Source organism: Phragmites australis, chromosome 14 (assembly GCF_958298935.1).
Source record: "Phragmites australis chromosome 14, lpPhrAust1.1, whole genome shotgun sequence".
Taxonomy (NCBI): domain Eukaryota; kingdom Viridiplantae; phylum Streptophyta; class Magnoliopsida; order Poales; family Poaceae; genus Phragmites; species Phragmites australis.
In genome coordinates, this window is record NC_084934.1 from 9,742,813 (window position 1) to 9,758,503 (window position 15,691).

The window sequence follows — 15,691 nt, forward strand, 5'->3', positions numbered from 1 at the left end:
GATGTAGCTCACCCACACGGGCACACGACCGCAACACAGCCACGATGGCGTGGGCAAAGCAATCACCGGCGTGTTCCCGCTCTTCGTGACACATGTGCGCGAACAGACGCATTGCTTCGTAGTGGAGACATCCATCCGAGTAGGCCGAGACTATGGTCGCCCACGACATGTGTGTGCATTTCGTCGAACACTCGACGGTTGGCTCCAAGATCCCCGCACGCGGAGTAAGAAAGCAGCACCCGGTTAGCGAGCGGCAACGGGAGGCCGCCAGCGGCTTAATGGACCACAATGTGCGTGAGCATGGCGCCGACCTCCCCGGCGTCCGCGAAGTCCCTGAGGAGGGAGATGTATACCTCCTCGTCGGGCGGGACGCGGACCGTGTCCATCAGGCGGAGCACGTCGCCGGCGCCGGACGAGGACGGAGGCGCGGACACTGCGTCAGGCGGTGGTTTCTTGATGCTGTCCTCGTTGCCGGCGGTGGTGGTGGTATTGGGGACGGGGAGCTTCGGACGCGAGAGGAGAGGCGGTGACGGTGGCGGTTTGGCCGGTTTCTTCAGGGCCGGCAACCGCTCTTTACTTGTGGACATGGCCGGGGAGGTGGCGTTCGCGGTGAGGAGCCGGCGGCAGCGAGAGACGTGGGGAGTGGCGGTGGTGGCGCAAAACGTCTTCGCGAAGGAGCAGCGCGCCATGTGCACAAGGTTGGCTGGAGCACTCGAACAAAGAGGATTTGGTGAGCTTTTGAGCGAAAACTCTGATCCGCGCGCACGTACCACTCTGTTGGATACGTGTCGCTCCCACTTACATCCTTATTTTTTCCCTTCCTGTGTCATAAGTGGAAGCAACGAGAGCAGCGGGATCCATCAAAGAATGCACAATATCTGGGAGCTCTGAGCGCGCAACGGTTGTATGAGTCCACGTAAATTTTTTCTAATTCTTTTTCAAGTTTTCCAAAGCTTTTAAGTAAAATTTTCTCGTTAATTTTTTAAAAACTTTTAAACAAAAATTTTCTCGTATAAATTTTTTCTCAAAACTTTTTAAGCTAAACTTTTCTCACGTAAACTTTTCTAATAAAAGATAGGAGAGGAAAACAGTTTTCCAAAAAAAGAGGGCTATCTAATGGTACGTGAGGGGTTTCACGCACGCATGCGTGACATAGCACACCCGCTTTTGAACTAGACCTTCACCTTTGCTGGGCCGGCCGGTCGGCCGGGTATATTATCGAAGAAACCCGGCATTGAAAAGACATGCTCGAGCCCGGTCTACAGCTTAAAAACTGCTTTATATTTATTGGATTTTTTTGAATGAAATAATATTTTTTAACATTAAGACTCTAAAATTTAGATTCAGTCACGATCAGGGGCGAACAACGGAACCAGAATGCGGGGCCTGCTCTATATTTTCACCAGTCAACAATTTATGAAACATTATTGAACAATTTTTAAGAACTAATTATACATGGAAAGTTCTTTTAACGATGAATCAGTATTATCGATTTTATGTTCTCGATCTACCAAATTATTTGTATATTGGTTGTCAAAATTTAGAAAGTTTGACTAATATAAATCCTAAAACAATTTATATTTGGAATAGTAGAGAGTAATTAGCAATCTCATGGCAACATGCATTGCTACTATGTAGTAATAATAACTGGACATGAGAATCAAATATTAGCTTGGATAGTTATTGGAGTTGATTGTACTTTTTACCCATCAGGGATCTAACTTCAAGCTTGCTCTATATGTGTTTCACTAAGATAAAATTTTCTTTTAGTGCAATACTACATAATAGCCCTTCACTGCTGGTTCGAAACCCACCATCACTTCTGATTTTTAGAATCGGCATTGGGCAAACGATAGTGATAGTCAGAGGACTATCATTGCCAGATTCCCTATTGGCAGTGTTGCCCTTTCAAGAAACAAAAAAAAAATTCTGCTTAGCCCCGCGCCCACTCTACCACCGCTGCCGCTCGCTCGCCTCAGCCATCACTGTGCTGCCACAAGAAGCATTTGTCGTCGCCATGCTCTCCCTTTTGCCATTGCCACACCATATGCTCAAATCGACTCAGACACAAGAACAAATCGACTCATCTCATCCATACGAACACATCTCACCATCAAATCGACTCATCTCACAATCAAAATATGAACAAATCGACTCATATCATCAATATACTGCTCGAACACAAGAACAAATCAACTCAAACACAAGAACAAACATGGACGAGGCCATTGTGGTTGACCTCGCCGACGCCCAGGACCCACCCTGGACTCGTCGTCGATCTATCATCGCCGGAGGCCACAGAGGAGGCCGTCACTTGGAGGAGCCCACTCGAAGTAGGCTGCTGCTCGAAGCAGGCCATCCGCGAGCATCTGCCTTGCCTTCTCCTTGAGCCGAGCTCACCCGCAGTCCGAGGTTGAGGTGAGCTGCAAAGCTCAATGCCGAGCTTCTCTACCCGGCTGGATCCATTCAACAGGCGAGCGGGAGCTGTGGCTGTGCTGCTGCTACTTGAGCTCAGTGAGTGAGTGAGAGAGAGAGAGAGTCCAGGGGGCCAGGCAGGAGATGAGGAAGAGCTATTCTGGGGGGGGGGGAGAGAAAGGATAAGGGAAAGAGAAGGACAAGCAGACGTGAGGCCAGTTCGGACTTAGATTTTTTATACCACGGATGGGACAAACGGACGTGAACACATAAGACTAAGTGGATTCAATCCAAAATTCGGGTCCAACTCCCTGGTTCATTGCCAGTTTATTACAACAACCGATAGTGATACTATTACTGTTGGTTGTTATTATGAACCGACAGTGATAATAACCCATCACTGCCTGTTGTTTTCTAAAATCGACAGTGGTATTATTTTTCTTACGAACTGGTAGTGAAAATTGTATCAGTACCGGTTGAAGAACGGTGATGTCCTAAGAGTGGGGTGGGGAGTGAATTAGGACACTTAAAAACTAATGGCTCTAAAAACTTCACAAGATAAACCTATCTTAATTTCTACCTAAATGTACTATAGGTTTATCTAGTGTGTCTACTCTACCGCTTAAGAGGATTGCAACCTACTCTCGTAAGGTAAATTGCAAGTATGTAAATGCAGAAACGTAAATAAGGTAGAGAGACAAACTCGATACAAGGGATTTTTATCCTGTGGTGTCGATGGTATGAATGCCACCCTTAATCCATGGTGGAGTTCCACAAAAGATATACTCCTGGTCGTCAAGTCTCTTTCGGTTACGACTCTTGAACTACCAAGTCAGCAAGAAAGGGTCTCAAGCACGATGAGCTACCAAGCCACTAAGGCAAGGTCTCACCACTAGCCTCTCTTCCAGTCACTTGCCACCGTCATCACTTCAGATCTTGAGCTACCAAGACAAGGGTTTTCGCATTCCCATACATATGTCTTGCCGCCACTCCACACTAAGTCGAAGGGTTAACAAGCTTGAGTCACCAAGGCCTAAGATACCGGCGAGTCACCAAGACTCCAAGGCGCCAATGTACCACCTGATACAAGCTAGGATTACTCCTTGATCCCTTCTAGCTGCACCACCTAGCTATAACTCACTCTAGGCCTATAAGCACTAATCACTTACTAATCTTGTGCTTAATTACCTTGAATGATCACTTTAAGCACTTTGGTGGTTTGGATGTCTTCTCATGTGTATATGAGCTTCCTCTAAACTCCAGCAGCATACCACACCTTCAAATGACTGAGTGGAGGGGTATTTATAGCCTCAAACCCGCCAACTAGCCATTTTCCCAACGGTTTAGAAAAGTTGTTAACACCGGATGATATGGTGAGAACAGTAGTACTAATACCGGATCATTCGGTGAGTACAAACTCAAAAATTAGGCGTTGGAACTCTACTCACAGCCTTTGTGAATACTGTACACTCCGGTTTGCCTTCAAATCTATCACCGGTCCTTCCGGTGAGTTATCTTGATCCACCCGAGCATTTGTAGACTCTCTGTGTAAAATGCCCTGGTGCATTCATCTGGTGTTCATTCCATTGACACCGAATCATCCGGTGAGTTAAACTTTCTCTTCTTTTCCCTAGAAATGCTCCAGTGCAACTATCTCTGTGATCACCAGACTATCTGGTGAATTGATCTTCATTCTTCAACACTTGTAGTCGCCTCTGCAAGAAATGCTCCAGTGCTATAATCCAATATGCACAAACCAAGCACCAGACCTTCCGGTGGGTTGAACTTTAGTTTTCTGCACTTGCATTCTTCTCTGCAAAAAATGCTCCGATGTTACCCAGTACAGATCATCGGACTATCTGGTAAGGTCCTCATCCTTTTCCCCCTTTATCAGAAATATTCTGATGAGTTTAACACACAGAGCACCGAACCATCCGGTGAAGTCATCAGCCTTCACTTTGCCTCTGGACAAAATACTCCAGTGAGTTCAACCCCAGAACATCAGACCATCCGGTGAAGTTAATTCTCCTGGGACTTCTCCAATTCAATCAATCTTTATCCCGATTGTGATGGCTTCTTGATGTATTACATCTATGAGACCTAATAATATATATTCTTGACAAACATGTGAGTCTCAATGACTATGTTGATATAAATCGCCAAAATCATAATCATAGCCTAATATAGCCATTTTCTCTACACTGGTTTTAGTTGATCCGACAGTGATGAGGCGGCAAAAAAATATCATTTCTATAGTAGTGATGGTAGGCAATGTACCCGTCAACAGCAACAATGAGGCGTCTATGATGACTTCGTCAACCTTCAAGCTCTGCATACGATCGTTAGTAGGTGCTGTGTGGAAGACCGTTTTCTTCATCTCCTTCCATGATAGCTTCACATCTAAATGGACTCTTTTACCCTTGAAGGGATCGGTGATGTCCTAAGGGGGTGTGTGAATTAGGATACTTAGAACTATTTCGGCTCCAAAAACAACACAAGATAAACCTATATCAAATTATATGTAAATATGCTATAGGTTTATCTAGTGTATCTACCCTACCGATCAAAGCACTTGTAACCTATCTAAGAAAGTAAATTGTAAGAATGTAAATGCATAATCGTAAATAAGGTCGAGCGAGCAAACTCGGCACAAGGGATTTTTCTGTAGTATCGATGGCATGAATGTCACCCCTAGTCCACGTTGGAGCTCCACAAACGATATGCTCTTGGTCGGCACCCGGTCACAGCTCTTGAGCCACCAGGTCACAAAGATAAGGCCTCCACCCGGATGAGCCACCAAGCCACCAAGGCAAGATCTCACCACTAACCTCTCTTCTGGTTTCTTGCCATTGTGATAACTTCATAGCTCAAGCCACCAAGGCAAATGTATCCGTGTCCCCGCACAATCGCCTTGCCGCTAGTCCAAACTAAGTCAGAGGGTCAACAAGCTTGTCGGCGAGTCACCAAGACTCTAAGGTACCGACGTGCCACTTGGTACAAGGTTGGATCACTCCTTAATCCACTCTCTAGGCAGCAATCACCTAACAACACTCTCTCTAGGACTATAAGCACTAATCACTTACTAATCTTATGCTTTATCGACTTGGATAATCACTTTAAACACTTTAGTGGCTTGGATGTCTTCTCAGGTGTACATGAACTTCTCTGAACTTTAGCAGCATACTATAGCTTCAAATGACTGAGTGGAGGGGTATTTATAACCTCAAAGCTGTGCACTAGCTATTAACCCAACGAATCAAAAAAGTTGTTAACACCGGATGATCCGGTGAGAACAATAGTACTAACATCGAATCATCCGTTGAGTACACTATCATAAACTAGCCGTTGAAACCCCACTCAAGCCTCTGTGAACATTGGACACTACGGTGTATACTTCATCTTCATCACTGGGCTATCCGGTGAATTATCCTGAGCCATCTGAGTCTTTCTTTCTTCTCTGTGTAAATAGCTCCGATGTAAGCATCCGATGCACATCACTTCATCACCGGATTATCCAGTGAGTCGACTTCAGTCAACCGAGCCAATGCAACCCTCTCTGCAAATAATGCTCCGGTGTGCATAGCCTTCATCACCGGACCATCCATCGTGCTGAATTTCATTATGCCTCTTTGCACTATTCATTATCCGTTGTGTGCAATGTATTGATCACCGGACCATCCGGTGCTTTGATCTTCAACTTCAATGGCTGCAACCTTCTCTAGACAAAATGCTCTGGTGTGTATCTTCTCTGATCACCGAACCTTCCGGTGAGGTCATCAGACCTCTCTTCCCTTTGCTAAATATGCTCCGGTGAGTTTAACACCCAGAACACCGAACCATCTGGTCAGACAAATCTTCCTAAGACTTCTCCAATTCAGTCCAACTTTTTTTCTGCTGTGGTGGCTTCTTCATGTATTTCATCCATGAGATTTACTAACATATATTCTTGACAAACATATTAGTACCATTGAATATATTGTCATTAATCATGAAAATCACAATCATGACCTAATAGGGCTATTTTCGCTATAATCTCCCCCGTTTTGGTGATTGATGATAACACAACTAAAGCAAGTAGCAAATAATAAATGATACCAAATATAAATATTATAAGTGAGCATAAAATCTTACCACATTACTTAGATGTATGTTCTTACCACTTAATTCCCCTTTGTTGTGGCTCTCCTTTTTTTCTCCATTGCCACTATCTCCCTTGAACGACCTATGCAAGAGCTTCTCTTTTGTCAATCTAGGCGCCTACCATCTTTTCTTCTCCCCCTTTGTCGACTTCGGTATTCTTAGATGTCTTACTTGTTGCTACAATCTTCTCGCATTGTTCATCTTGCTTTCATCTTACTTTGGTCATCAAACTTCTCCCCCCTTCGTCAACAATCTCCCAAAAAATGCTATAAACACATGTTGAACTCAAGGGGAAAATATTAGAGCACATCTAAGAGAGCTTCACAAATCATGATCCAATAAAAGAATACCAATTATATGGATATCACTATAAATGAATGATATCAATTGTAGGATATGAAAGCACATAGATCATAATTTATGAAACTCACATAATACAGTCTAAACTCCCCCTATATGTGTACATACATATGATGAGAAAGAAACATATGCACAACTACACAATATATCAAGATAGGAAGTTTAAGTTATATTATGTATGGAGGTAGCTTAAGTGAATAAAAGATTTTATAATGATATCAATTGAAGCATTTAAGCATTGCATAACTCCGGGGTCATATTGATTGCTCCATGAGACTACAAGAGGTACAACTTGGAACACATATTAGTCTCAAAATCACAACCTATAGGATATACTCCCCCTAAATAGGTGTATAAAAATGTTAAATATTTGTAAGATATATATGCACTTGTTATTGATAACAAAGGAGATTTATCCTATAGATTGGATCATGTCACATGAAAGATACCAATTATAAAAACTAGTGCCATGAAAAGAACCTACAACTAATAAACTATGTAGGTTTCTCATGGGTTAGAGATAAACACAAGCAACCTATTATATAAAAATCTACACTAGACATTGCAATAAATTTAAATAAGCATATGCAATCCTAGACAAGGAAAATGAGCTAGATGCAAAACAAAAATAAACATAAGTCTAACTACCATTTACATCTTTTAATTTTGGATGGTGATTTGGGTATGTTATGATCATGATCTTTATCAATACGTCCATCTTGTATACTTAGCTTCGTTGCTTAAATCTTTACTTCATTTTGTAAGCCAAGCCTCCAAATCCCCAAGCTGACTTTGCTTCAAGTCTTCTTTGGAACCCAAACCGATTGGAACCCCTTCATGTTGGTGATGACTTTTTTAGGCACCCAAATGGGTTGGTTCCACATCCAATCCTTTCTTCCAACCATGCGTGCAACCACCTTGCTATTTTCCTTTTTCTTGAGCTTAGTCTTGTTCTTCTAGTTGGTCTTGGTGTAGAGGTTAGAGGTCTTGTTGCTCTTAGTCTTGTTCTTCTAGTTGGTCTTGGTGTAGAGGTTAGAGGTCTTGTTGGAGAGGTTCGTCATTTCTTCTTCTCCTTGATCTCCTTCTTCAATTGTTTGCATTGGAAGGACTTGTGGCCTTCTTGGTGGCATTTGAAGCATGTCACGGTGGACCCCTCTGTAAGCTTCTTTACCATGAAAGCACAATTATCTTGAGGAGGTTGGACATGTCCTTTGCCCTTTAAACTTGTCAAGTTCTTCTCAAGCTTTTCCACTTCTTGCTTAAGCTCATCATTCCCTTGTGCAATGAGGTTGTTAGATGATTCTACAACAACATTCTCAACACACATCTTATTGCAAAAGGGTGAGCATGATATATCAATTAAATCATTGCAATAAGTAGAAGCATCTACATTAGGTTTGAAATTAAATAGAGAGGTAGATTACTTCAAAGGGACATTAGTTTGAGATTAAATGCACTCAAATTTAGCTTTAAGCTCTTCATGCTCCTTGTTTAGCAAATTGAATTTGCACAATGATTGTTCATAATTAGAAACAAAGGTAGCATGAATGTCATTAAGTGCATTGAATTTCTTAAGCTCTTTTGATTATTTCTTAAGGGCCTTTTGTTGCTCATTGATCAAATTAAAGAGTTCATCATAAGAAGGAGAATACTAATCGGATTCATCATCACTTACATCGCTATGCATACCTTTGGTCATAAGGCACTTGTGAGATGACTTGTGCAATGACGACTTATGTGATGATGACCTTGAGGAAGAGCTTCTCTTGGAGCAAAACTGCAAAGTGTGCTTTAGTGGATTGAAGCATGACCTATCGTCTCTTTCCCCTTTAGCCTTCCCTCATAGCAAGATATAGGCATACCAATCGCGTTCAGTTTCATGTAGTCAATGAAAAACTCAATGACCTCCTCCGTACTCCACCCTTGGGCAATGCAACCTTCTGAGCGATCTCGGTTACGAATATATTTCTTCAGAACCCCCATGAACCTTTTGAAAGGATACATCTAATGCAGAAATATGGGACCAAGACTCTTTATCTCACCCACAATGTGAACAATTAGATGGGGCATTATATCAAAAAAAGTCAGAGGGAAAATAGTCTCAAACTGACATATAGTATGGACCACGTCTTCCTATAGCTTTGCCAGTTTGTTCGGATGAATGACCTTCTATGAAGTTGTGTTCAAGAACGAACACAACCTTATGATTGGGTCTCGGACCTTATCCGGCAGAATACCTCTAATTACAACTCAAAGCATCTGCGTCATCATCACGTGACAATCACGAGACTTCATGCCAACTAACTTCTTATGTTTCATGTTTACTAAGCTCCTGATGTTGGAGGAGTAACCAGTCGGAACTTTCACATCATGCAGGCAACCACATAGGCGGATCTTCTCTTCCTTGCTCATAGTGTAGTAAGCTGTGAGAAGCTTCTTTTTACCATTCTCTAATTGTATGTAATGTAGGCCATTCCTGAGGTTCATTTCTTCCAGGTCCAGCCATGCATTTAGTGTATCTTTGTTTTCCCAGATATGTCTAATAAGGTATCAATCAAACTATCAAACACATTTTTCTCCACGTGCATGACGTCGATTGTGTGTCGGATCATAAGATACTTCCAATAAGGCAGCAACCAAAATATTGATAACTTTTTCCACATAGGAGCATGTTGCCTAGCCGGGATTTTTGTACTGCCTGGCCCATTTCCAAGTACAACTCTAAGTGTCTTTACCATCTTAAATATATGTTCTCCAGTGCGAATCTTTGGAGCTTGACGGTGCTACACTGTCCCTTCAAAAGTTCTTTTATTCTTGCAGTATGGGTGATTTGGACGAAGGAACCTACGGTGACCCATGAAGATCATTTTCTAACTGTTCATCAGCCATCACCCCCCGTTTTATCCAAGCATTGAACACATCTATTGTACCCTTTTACAGTCTGCCCTGATAAGTTACAAAGAGCAGGTCAATCTGAGATCGTTATGAATAGCATTGCGCGCAGGGTGAAATTCTCACGTCTTTACTCATCCCATACCCATACGCCATATTTCCACAATACAAAAAGATCTTCAACCAATGGTTTGAGGTACACATCGATATCTTTGCCTGGTTGATTCGACCCACTAATCAGCAAAGGCATCATAAGGTACTTCCACTTCATGCACATCCAAGGTGGAAGGTTATAGATACAGAGAGTTACGGGCCAAGTGCTATGAGTACTTCTCATGTTGCCGAAAGGATTCATCCCAACTGTACTCAACCTGAACCTTATATTCCTCACTTCATCTCTGAATTCCTTGTATTTTGAATCAAATCTCCATTGCATGCCATTAGCAGGGTGTCTAAGCATTCCATCTTTCTTGCGCTGTTCGACGTGCCATCACATCAACTCGGTATTCACCCTGTTAGCAAACAATCGCTTCAAACGGGGGATTATAGGAAAATACCAAACCACCTTAATGGGGGGTATTTTCTTCTTTCTCTTCACCCCCATGCCATCGCTCTCGATATCATCAACGTTGCGCTTGTACCGTGGTGCATTGCAAACGCAAAATGCTTCCAAGTTTGCATCCTCGCCGCAAAACAACATGCAGTCGTTTCCACATGCATGTATTTTCTTTACTTCCAACACAACGGGCAGACAACCTGCTTGGCATTATTGGCCCAACCATTGCTAGCCTTCATTTGCATCAGTGCCAGCACCACATGCAACTTGCTATGCTCATCTTTACAGTTTGGGTAAACTGGTGTTTTAGAGTCCTCTACCATGCGCTGAAACTTTTGATGTTATCTTTCACTGGTGAAGTCCCCCTCCCCATCGCACAACATTTGCTCTAAGCCGTCTTCATTGTTGCCAAGAAAAATATCCCCTCCATCATTCTCGATAAAAGTATCTTCAAATGCCGACATATCGAAGTCTTCGTTAGCTATCAAATCGTTGCTTATGTCTTCTTCGACTGTTGGTTGCCCTTCACACTCAACATCTTTAAGTTTACCATGCTCAGTCCAACGGGTATAGCCAGTCTTGAAACCCCTGCGAATCAAGTGTGCACGGATCTACTCTATGTTTGAAAACTGCTTCTCGTTCTTGTAGTCGACACACGGACAACATATATAGTGACCGACACGCTTCCTTTTTAGCTTCTTGTATACTGCCACAACCCTCAGAAAATCCTCAATGCCAACAAACAACTCTGGCCCTCGATCCTTGTACATCCATGACCGGTCCATCTGCAAATCATTATAATTAAATACATTCAACTTATAATCATTAAACATTTAAAAATCTATAACAAATTCATTGAATTACCTCGCATCTTAATTGGTCCCTATTTGAGGGCCCATCTCCTTCCTGTACTTGGGCCAGGTCAGGGGACCCACCTTCCAAAGGCTGCCGCGTCCGATTGCGACCCGTAGGTGGACATGCTATCCCTACAACACAGTATTCTATCAATTGTGTTAAATTGACTACGTTAATTAATGAATAGAGAAAATCCACTGGATTATTATTTAAATTCAATAGTTTGAAAATATACGCAAACCACATATAAAAAATTGGAGCTAGATTTTAGGGGAATTTTGCAAATAGCTTCTGATTTTTTATTCTTTGCAAGGATACCACTCAAATGATAGTTCTAGTGGTTTTTTTTGCAATTTTTTAATGGCAATAACGGTTCTAGTAGTAACAAATTTGGAATTGTCCATAGATTTTAATGTACGCACCCACATATATTTACATATGACTATTAATCTACTCCTTAAATCATCTACAATGGCAAAATATCGATCTTTCTCTAATTTATATCATAATAGAGCTCTTGCTAATTCCAAAATTTAACACCAAAGAACAACCTAAATTCAAATCTAGAGCAATATAGCAACTAAATCCAACTAATAATTAAATGTAGATCATCTCTATACATCTAACAATGATAAAGTTACAAACTTTTCCTAAATTAGATCTCAATTGCATCTCTAAATCAAAAACCGTAGAATAAGCACTAAGCATCAACCCTAAAGCAATCTACAAGTAAATCTATCTAATAAAGAAATATAGAATATCATATTAACCTTAGAGCACTTGACTCGTCCAAATCTTGATTCCTTCAACAGTAGAGATGGCAAAAATAGCGAACGGCGCTGTTCTGGTGGGCTTGCGACAGCTCTGGTCGCGTTTGGGGGAGAAGGCATGCTTTATACTGTAGGACCATATCAGTGTCGGTTAGTATATAGAATCGGCACTGATAGATACTATCAATGCCGGTACGTGGTTGAAATCGGCACTGATATCAGTGCCGGTTCTCAACTCCTCAGTGGCTGTTTACGCTCGGGAGTTTAAGAACCGATACTGATACGTCAACAGTACTAATTACTGTTGAATCGACACTGATAGATTAACATATATGTGATATTTTATAGTAGTGCTCGTAAAGTCGATGGGGTTGTTCGAGTTGCTACCATTCTGGACATCAAAATGAAAGCCTCACGATTTAACAGTGCCAACAGACAGGTTTTGGCTACGCCGTAATTTCTGCTTGCCTCGTTATGGGCATCAACCAAAACTGGCTCTATACTACCCAGAGGGGTTGATGTTGGAAAAGGAGCTTCTTTTTGGACATAAAATGAAAAATTCCATTATAATTTTTTTTTGAAAATGTTCACCTGGGTCATGTAGTCGTGGGCACCAGGGTCTAAATCTTAGCACATATATCTATTTACACATATGCGAGAGGTTGAGTATTCTAAGAGCATGCTCGGTGGGACGAGTGTTTTTATGCATGTGATATGATGCATACTCCTTGTGTGAAGTGCGTATAGTGTGCGTCTACTGTGCTATCATGCAAAAAAAAAAAAAAGAAAGAAAGGAAAAACGTCCATGCATGTAACGATCCCATCTGTTTCAGCTATACGTTGCACGAATTTACTCACTTCTACCGTTCCAAATTAACTATCGTTTATAAGATCTGATCGATGACCATACATTGAACTAAGAACCAAGGTGCTTGCATATAACACAGAGCTAAGAATTTCACCATGGCCTCTCTCCAAGCTCTCTCCAGCTGTGTACTCCTCCTGCTCGTCCTAGACGCGTGCATGGCCTCCAGCATGCTGCAGGACAAGTGCGAGAGTTTCGCCGCCGGCGACCGGAGCAGCTACGACTACTGCGTCAGGACGTTGCAGCGCGACAGGGCCAGCGCCACCGCCGACGAGCGCGGCCTGGCTGCCATCGCCGCGAGGATCGCCAGGGCGACGGCCAAGGCCACGGGCTCCAAGATCGCCGCGCGGCAGGGCTACGAGACGGTCCCGGCGCGGCGTGACTGCCTGGCTGCGTGCGCCTTGGAGTACGCCGCCGCCGTGCGCCGGCTCGGGCGCGCCGCGAGGGACGCCGCACGGGGCAGGGACTTGCAGCGGGTGCAGACGCTGCTCGCGGAGGTGACGGGAGCGCCCGCGCGGTGCGACGGCGCGTTCAAGGCCGCTGGCCAGTTCTCGCCGCTGGCCGGCGCGGACCTCGGGCTAGACGACGAGGTCGAGTTGGCGATCGCCCTCTTGTCGACGCCGCCGTCGCCAACCAGGGCGTGATCCGCCGACGCCAACCAGAGAGTTTAAAGAACAACAAGGCGCAGAGAAAAAAAATGTTTTTTTTGGCGTGAATAACTCTTCTATTGACGCGGTATTAATATACATGTTTACATCATATATACATGGAAGATCACGCAGAGTAAAGGACTCTGTTACAATTCTTATATATGAGATGGAATAGATAGATAGGAGATCAATAACATTAGAATCAAATCGTAACCTCCTCTGATTCTCTTAATATCCCCCCTCAAGGTCGACCGGCTGGCTTTAGGTTGAGATTGTACGTCACACGCTCGAGCATGGTATAGTTGCCGGTTTAGTAAACACATCAGCTATCTGATCTGCAGATGAAATAAGTCTTACTTCCAAGGTTCCAAGTGCAACTTTCTCACTAACAAAGTGAAAATCTACTTCTATGTGTTTAGTCTTCGCATGGAATACAGGATTGATTGTTAAATGGGTGGCTCCATGATTGTCACACCACAATATACGTGGTGTAGACTATAAGACCTTCAATTCCTTTAAGAGCATCTGAATCCATACAACTTCAGTCGTTCCATTTGCCAATGCCTTTCTTAGCTTCTGTACTCCACCATGACATTGTTGGTTGTTTACGAGCACTTTATACTACTACAGAACACCATATATGTGCTGGTCCATCAGTGTCAGTTCAACAGTAACTGGTACTGTTGATGTATCAGTGCCGGTTCTTAAACTCCCGCACGTGAGTAGCCACTGTGGAGCGTTACCAATCGGTATTTATGGGGCGTTACAGTATAAAGCCCTCCTTCTCCCCCAAACACGACCAGAGCCACCGCAAGCCCACTAGAACAACGTCGTTCGCCATTTTTGCCATCTTTACGGTTGGAGGAATCAAGATTTAGAGGAGTCAAGTGCTCTAAGGTTAATAAGATGTTCTATATTTCTTTTTTAGATAGATTTACTTAGTAGATTACTGTAGGGTTGATGCTTGGTGCTTGTTCTACAGTTTTGGATTTAGAGATGCAATTGAGATCTAATTTAGGAAAATTTTGCAACTTTGTCATTGTTAGATGTATAGAGATGATCTACATTTAATTCTTAGTTGGATTTAGTTGCTATATTGCTCTATATTTGAATTTAGATTGTTGTTCTTTGGTGTTGAATTTTGGAATTAGCAAGAGCTCTAATATGATATAAATTAGAGAAAGATCGATATTTTGTCATATAGATGATTTAAGAAGTAGATTAATAGTCACATATAAATAGTTGTGGATGCGTACATTAAAATCTATAGATAATTGCAAATTTGCCATTACTAGAACCGTTATTGCCATTAAAAAATTACAAAAATACCACTAGAACTGTCATTCAAGTGGCATCCTTGCAAAGAATAAAAAATCAGAGAGGTATTTGCAAATGCCCCTAAAATCTGGCTTCAATTTTCTAGTATGTGGTTTGCGTATATTTTCAAAGTCGTGAATTTAAATAATAATCCAGTGGATTTTCTCTGTTCATTAATAAATGTAGTCAATTTAACACAATTGATTGAATACTGTGTTGTAGGGATGGCGCCACCCATGGGTCGCAATCGGACATGGCAGCCTTTGGAAGGCAGGTCCCCTGACCCGGCCCTAGTACCGGAAGGAGATGGACCTTCAAATAGGGATCAATCAAGATGCGAGGTAATTCAATGAATTTGTTCTATATTTTCAAATGTTTAATGATCATAAGTTGAATGTGTTTAATTATAATGATTTGCAGATGGACCGGTCATGGATGTACAAGGATCGAGGGCTAGAGTTCTTTGTTGGCGTTGAGGATTTTTTGAAGGCTGCCGCAATGTACAAGAAGCCAAAAAGAAAGCGTGCCGATCACTATATATGTTGTTCGTGTGTTGACTACAAGAACGAGAAGCAGTTTTCAAACATAGAGCACATCCGTGCACACTTGATTCGCAGGGGTTTCAAAGCTGGCTATACCCGTTGGACTGAGCACAGTGAACTTGAAGATGTTAGGCATGAAGGGCAACCAGCAGTCGAAGAAGATATAAGCAATGATATGACAGCTAACGAAGACTTCGATATATCGGTATTTGAAGATACTTTTGTCGAGAACGATTGAGGGGACACTTCTGTTGGCATATCCACAAGGAGAATGTGTGACCTCCAAGCCTGAGCTTTAAAGTTTATGTTTTTATGTGATTGCAGCATCA

General features: G+C 42.5%; 1 protein-coding gene across 1 annotated transcript; it reads left to right on the plus strand.

The window, feature by feature from the left end:
• Positions 1-12,951: 12,951 nt before the first annotated feature.
• Positions 12,952-13,497, plus strand: LOC133890223 (pectinesterase inhibitor 28-like). Its single transcript, XM_062330671.1, has one exon. It carries the CDS (start codon positions 12,952-12,954, stop codon positions 13,495-13,497), a length of 546 nt encoding a protein of 181 aa, XP_062186655.1.
• Positions 13,498-15,691: the final 2,194 nt, after the last annotated feature.

Bases quoted from the DNA above. Each gene is read 5' to 3' on its own strand.
- LOC133890223 (XM_062330671.1), top strand. From the start codon at position 12,952: ATGGCCTCTCTCCAAGCTCTCTCCAGCTGTGTACTCCTCCTGCTCGTC.